The 6,269-nt window shown below is 35.6% G+C and overlaps 1 protein-coding gene across 1 annotated transcript; it reads left to right on the forward strand.

Moving 5' to 3' along the window:
- The first annotated feature begins 960 nt into the window (after positions 1 to 960).
- On the forward strand, positions 961 to 5,352 carry LOC109806530 (GRF1-interacting factor 3). The gene is made up of 6 exons (XM_020368963.2): positions 961 to 1,138; positions 1,250 to 1,356; positions 1,484 to 1,615; positions 4,098 to 4,174; positions 4,512 to 4,596; positions 4,677 to 5,352. The coding sequence occupies exons 3-6, from the start codon at positions 1,538 to 1,540 to the stop codon at positions 5,079 to 5,081; spliced, it is 645 nt and encodes a 214-aa protein (XP_020224552.1). The 5' UTR covers positions 961 to 1,138; positions 1,250 to 1,356; positions 1,484 to 1,537; the 3' UTR covers positions 5,082 to 5,352.
- Positions 5,353 to 6,269: the final 917 nt, after the last annotated feature.

The raw sequence follows: 6,269 nt of genomic DNA on the forward strand, positions 1-6,269 counted from the left end.
CATTATTATTTTTGTGGTTTATAGTCCCTTAAAAAAAAGTGTGGTTGAACCGGTTTGACCTACCAGTTCACCGGTTGAACCGGAAAATTGACCGGTCCAATCCGTTTTGAAACGGGTCGATTGTATAACCGATCTAACTTAAGATTCGGACCGGCTGGACCACCGGTTCCCGGTCCAACTGGTCCGACCGGCTAGTTCGATCCTGTTTTTAAAACACTACTTGTGGGTGTAGTTCTTACAAAATTGAAACTCACTTATTTTCTAGAGACTAAAAATATATTTAAAGCTTAATTATATTAAAAAAAATAAAAAATATTTATAAATTAAAAAAAATTCAAAAACTATAAATGAAACTCACTTATTTTATAAACACTAAAAATATATTTAAAATTTAATTATATTATTATTTACTATAACACGGATACGGTTACTAGTTATTATATCATAATCACAATATGTTGATCATAATTTCTTTAACTATTTGATTTATTTTATATCAGAATATACCCTTATGTAATTACTATAATTATATATTCCATGAAATGAAAAATAAAAAATAATTCAGCAAGAAAAAATAATATGGTATTGGGACATGACATTTACCTATGTGACAAAATCTTCTTATGATACATACATACATTATATATAATAGATCACCATCGATTACCATTTCATCAAATATTAATTGCTCTATTTTTATCATTCTCCTAACTAGTACACATGTGGACAGTAACCTATTATAAAAGTCACTATTCCACCACCAAAAACCTAAACACTTAAACACTTCTCCCCAATTAATTGAGTGGAATTGAAACCCGAGTGTGAGCCCCAGCTTTAATTTTCTGCAAAGTTAAAATTGGGCTTTGAATAAGGAGGTAGTACAGTACTCTAATCCACCCCAAAAAAAACAAAAAACAATTAATAACAAGACATTGTGCTTATCCCATTCATGTGGTGCAACAGTACAATGGTCCGAACCGGCCTCAAAACGCAGCACCAATAGTCAAACTCAACACAGGGAGAACGCGAGGACCTATAAATAGTGAACACTTGTGCCTTGTCTTTGTTAGTTTGGAATTGGAACTGCCTAAGCCGAACCACACACGCCCCCAAATCTAGCAACTAGCCACTTTGTTTGGTATGGTAATTTTTATTTTTATTTTTATTTTCATTTTTTATTCTTCCACACTGCTAAACTACCTTAATCTATTCCTTGTTTTTATGTTGTTGCTTTGTCTTCAAATTCCAGTAACATCGTCTGCACAGTACCCCAGAAGATCGAACAAGGATCTCCGCAGAGACAAACCCTTGTTCTCCAGCGTGTTTCAGACTCACCCACTTTCGGACCATACCCAGGTCCTCTTTCTCTCTCCTTCTGCCAAAGTTATTGTCTTTTCCCCTTTTCATTTGAGTTTTTGTAACATTTTTCTTTTGGGGTTTTGGGTTTGGTAACTGTTGATTCTGGTGATTTTGGGGGAATTAGGGTTTTGGGTTTTCCTTTTTAATTAGTTTCAGTGAGGTTAACGAGGCTGAGAAGATGCAGCAGACACCGCCAATGATTCCTATGATGCCTTCATTCCCACCTACAAACATAACCACCGAGCAGATTCAAAAAGTATGCTTTTTGCTGTTTTAATCCCATTGTTTTCCTCATTAATTGTTGAATTTACTTTAAGGTTTCTTTGTCTTTCCTGGGTTTATTATCATTCGTAGAGGACTGGTAGCAACGAGTAACTCACTTTTTATTATTGGTTGAAATTTATTGCAAATCCCGAAATCAGAGTGTGACTGTGATTACTCTAATAGGGAGTAGGGTTCTCACAATTTTGTTATTTCTAATAAATTTTAGTTTGCAGAAAAAGTTTTTATTTTTATTTTTTATTTATAATTATTTTAAAAACTATGTTAAGAGAGTGTGTTGTTAACATTGGTCTTATTATTTTGTTGTTCTGGAAGTTGAGGGATGACATTTGTTCAATATAAGTGAGAATAATTTGGATTTGTGATATTCTGCAACGAATTTAATCATGTAGCTTATCGTTTGATTATTATGTCCATCTTGATAAGAGCCATGTTCTAGGCTTCTAGCGCCTAGGCCATTTCAAATAGAAAACTCACAACTAATGAATATATAGACAAAGGAGTCTCATCTGTCTTTCTCTGATGATTCCATCGCAATTTAGTGTTGCGCTTGGAGTAGAATGAATTGTAGCATTATTGCAGCCATTAACGGCTGCTACTGGCTTAGATACTAACCCCCTTTTTCCCACCTTTTTTCACCCTTGGAATGATGACATTTAGTGTTGTTTAAGTGGGGAAATCTCGCCTTTTTTGTCCTCTTGAATGACGACATTTGGTGCTGTTTAAGTGGGGCAATCTCTCCTTTTTTCCGCCTACATTTGGTGATGTTGTAGTGGGGCAATCTTGGGATTTCACCCCCTTTCATTTTATCTGACCCTGTTTTCCCACTCACGCCTTTTGAAGGGAAACTGGCGCAGGTCTCTTCTCTCTTTGACATGAACCATTTGACTCAGACATCCCAACCATGTTTCCAGCCAACTCATGGTATTCTGATGGAGTTTCCGGCAAACCCATGGCACACCAATAAGATTTTCTGGCCAAACCTACACACTGTGAAACACTGAGACACGTTTCTCTGTTTACATCATTTGGGGTGTGTTATGTTCATGGGAAAGTAGGATCTATGTTTTGTTTTAGATTCTTTCTTTAATGCATTGTTTTTTCTTTATATTACCTTAAGTTGTTAAGCATACACATGCGCGCGCACACATCTATATAATAAATAAAAGTATTAGAATAGCGGTCATCATGCTATCTCATTTTTGGGGTTGGTTACTCTGTGCCACAATCCGGGACTAACTACTATGTCTTGATGTTGATTATTTGTCAGTGGCCTATAGGCATATCTTAATAAATTTATACCATTCTTTGACCATCTCCTATTGTACTTATCAGGCTGGCTTTGTCATAGTTTGTATGAGTTTTTAAAATGTGAAACTTATTTAAATATTCAGATTGGCTAGTTGTATGATGAGCAGCATATCTTGAGGACCTATTATTAATTTGAGACTTGTGTGCAATTTTTCTAATTCAATGACAGTCATCTTCCATAGACACTTGAGAGAGAAATCCTTGGAAAGGGCTCTATTTTGTGATTCTACATGGAGATTTTTTTATTTTAAAGTGAGCAAAGGAGATGGTTGTTAAACTAATCTTTTGCCAGTGATGCTTAGGTTACCTTTTTGATTTGCTACATAGGCTCATGTTTGTTTCCTTTCTTCTCTGGAAAATTTCTATCACCTATTCTTAAGTAAGCTCTATATTTTACACTTTCCTTGAAAAGACCAGGAAATTCACATTCATAAATTGAACGCCTTATCTTATTAAGTGAGTTGCTTACATGGATCTAACAAAGTCATGTAGAGAGTAAGGGTCATTTTAATTGTTTCACCTAAAGTTTTCTTCAGTCTTCCTCTACTTTTATATTTTTCATTTCTTTTGGATATCGAGATTTGTTTGGTTTGAAAGAACATTTTCTATATTTGTTTCCTCTTTTCTACTAGTAATTACAACAATGTCAAGTTTGTATTTTGTTTTATATTTTTAAAGACTTGTACAGGAATCATTGAATAATGCCACAAATCTTTGAAAATAGGAAATGTGATAGAAAGGTGTCATTGTTGTAATTATTAGTGAAAACAAAAAATGACAAAAAAAATTCTCGAAGCAAATAGGTTCATATTTTATATCATACACCAGTGTAAGAGTTGCCCCTGATCATGAGAAAAATAGTCAGGTATTTCATCATTCTAATGGTTTGATCTACGTGGGACTTTTTCTATGGTATACTTGATCCATGATGATATGTATTGTCATGAAATGAAATTTTCCATTTTTCCTTTATGAATTAGGCAATTTCTAGAATAGAGTTTTAAGTCATTTAACCTTTTTTTTTTTGTGTTTTTAGTCTTTATGATTATTACTTTACACAATTTAAATGATATGACAAGTTAAACCCATAGGCTGCAAGACTCTAAATTATATAATTTGAAACCCTGTCTTGTCACATAATGCAGTACCTTGATGAGAACAAGAAGCTGATTCTGGCAATATTGGACAATCAAAACCTTGGAAAACTAGCAGAATGTGCCCAGTAAGTGACCTCAAATTTTATCTGCATGTTTTTGTCAATGCTGAAAGTCGTTTTGAGTTAAATTATTAGTTAATTGTCTCTTTTTCCCCTATTGCTAACAATTTTTTACATACGTGTATAATGGATTGGGCTATTAACCGGCCTTATTGCTCATTCACTCTCTGACTAACTCTACATTTGCCTGGAAATTTACGAAGTTATATAGTTTAAAATCATCTTTGTTTCTGAATAATGATGTATCTCAGTCCTTGTCTATTTCCAAGCAATAATATTTAAGGGGCTTGTGCGTTCTAGGCAAAAGATTTATGTAATGGTTGTTACTGGTTTGCTGCCTTAGGTACCAAGCTCAGCTTCAAAAGAATTTGATGTATTTAGCTGCAATTGCTGATGCCCAGCCACAAACACCAGCCATGCCTCCACAGGTAAAAATAGGGTATAGCTGGTCCCTTGGAAGTCTTGTAAGTTGCTAACAAGTCACAACTTTGGTTTTATTTCCTTGTAGATGGCACCACACCCTGCTATGCAAGCTGGATTCTATATGCAACATCCTCAGGCTGCAGCAATGGCTCAGCAGCAAGGAATGTTTCCCCAGAAAATGCCATTGCAATTTGGTAATCCACATCAAATGCAGGATCAACAGCAGCAGCTACACCAGCAGGCCATGCAAGGTCAAATGGGACTGAGACCTGGAGGGATAAATAATGGCATGCATCCAATGCACGGTGAGGCTGCTCTTGGAGGTGGCAACAGTGGTGGTCCACCTTCAGGTGCTGGTGCAAACGATGCACGCGGTGGAGGCAAGCAAGATGCTTCTGAGGCTGGGCCAGCTGGTGGAGATGGCCAAGGCAGCTCTGCGGCTGCAGATGGTGAATCCTCTTATCTGAAGGGATCAGAAGATGCAAAGTGACATAAATTTATGTGCTTTTTTTTAATGAGATACATATGACTGTTGATAGTAGGTTTTTCTTAAAGGTAGGATGACCTTTGATTGGTCGACCAAAGGACAGAAGGGCTTCTCTTGTTTGATAGATTAGGTAGTTGTGTTGTTAGAATTTTGGCACATAGCAACTTTGCATCAACTGAAACTGCTGGTGCCACAACATACTGTACTGTTACTGGAAGATGTCAAAGCACGTGGTAGTTATGATTAACGAAATTGCTTGCTTGCTGGTTTTTAACTTGGCTTTGCAGTCTGTTGTGTTCATGTAAACAAAATCTTTGCTTTAAGGGCAATTCTACTGGATTCGAGGTGTCAATTGTAGCAGGAAACGTAGTGGATGAATTCACATTCTGAATTCTTCATTAGGCCCGGAACTTGCAATTCAGGAACAAGTACTTTGACCTGCTGCTAAAGGATATTTGCCTTTGTTATAGTTATTATTTTTGTGTGTGGCGTTTACATAGCTGGTGTTGGGTGTGGTCAATTTGCTGATATACATGTAGGTTAGTTCAGTCGGGAAAGATTCTCACAATATGCGAGTTTGAATCTCGTTGTCGATGTGAGAATTGTGAGAATTTTGTTGATGATTAATCTAGAAATATTTGTTAGTGATATTTGAGCAGCAAGGTCTACTTATTACGAGCTCAGTGTTTTCTAAACCTCTTACAAAAAAATTAGCTAATGGGCATCTAACCATGAGATAAATTTTACTGGAAGTAAATTTACAATTTCATATTCTAAAAATACCAGTTTGTGTATATTTGATCCCACAATGATTATATGCACACCGTTTAGTCATTAAATTCGTCAGGTTTTCTGAGGGATTTGTCTATTTATGTTAATTTTATTTTATGACAATATAGAATTTGTTAATTTTATGATTAATTTAGTTTCATATTCAATTAAGTTTACGTCGGGGGAATTAAAGTTGTCATAAATTTTGACAGCCTTGTGGTCTAAGTTGTACACGCAAACTTCTAGGGGTGAAATCAACAAATAACATCGCATTTAAGACGAAAGTGTATTTAACAAAGTGAAGCATTATTCACTATTGGAGCTTTTGAATTGTCATCGTGGGATATGAAATATCCCAGTGACAGGTATTCTTAAATTAAATGGAGAATGTAGGAAGTACTCAAAGGAGAAACATGGAAG

Source organism: Cajanus cajan, chromosome 5, assembly GCF_000230855.2.
Source record: "Cajanus cajan strain Asha chromosome 5, NIPB_CcT2T_4, whole genome shotgun sequence".
NCBI classification, from domain to species: domain Eukaryota; kingdom Viridiplantae; phylum Streptophyta; class Magnoliopsida; order Fabales; family Fabaceae; genus Cajanus; species Cajanus cajan.

Coding starts and splice junctions, on each gene's coding strand:
- LOC109806530 (XM_020368963.2), top strand. CDS start 1,538: ATGCAGCAGACACCGCCAATGATTCCTATGATGCCTTCATTCCCACCT. Junction 1,616..4,097: donor CCACCGAGCAGATTCAAAAA/GTATGCTTTTTG, acceptor CACATAATGCAG/TACCTTGATGAGAACAAGAA. Junction 4,175..4,511: donor AAACTAGCAGAATGTGCCCA/GTAAGTGACCTC, acceptor TTGCTGCCTTAG/GTACCAAGCTCAGCTTCAAA.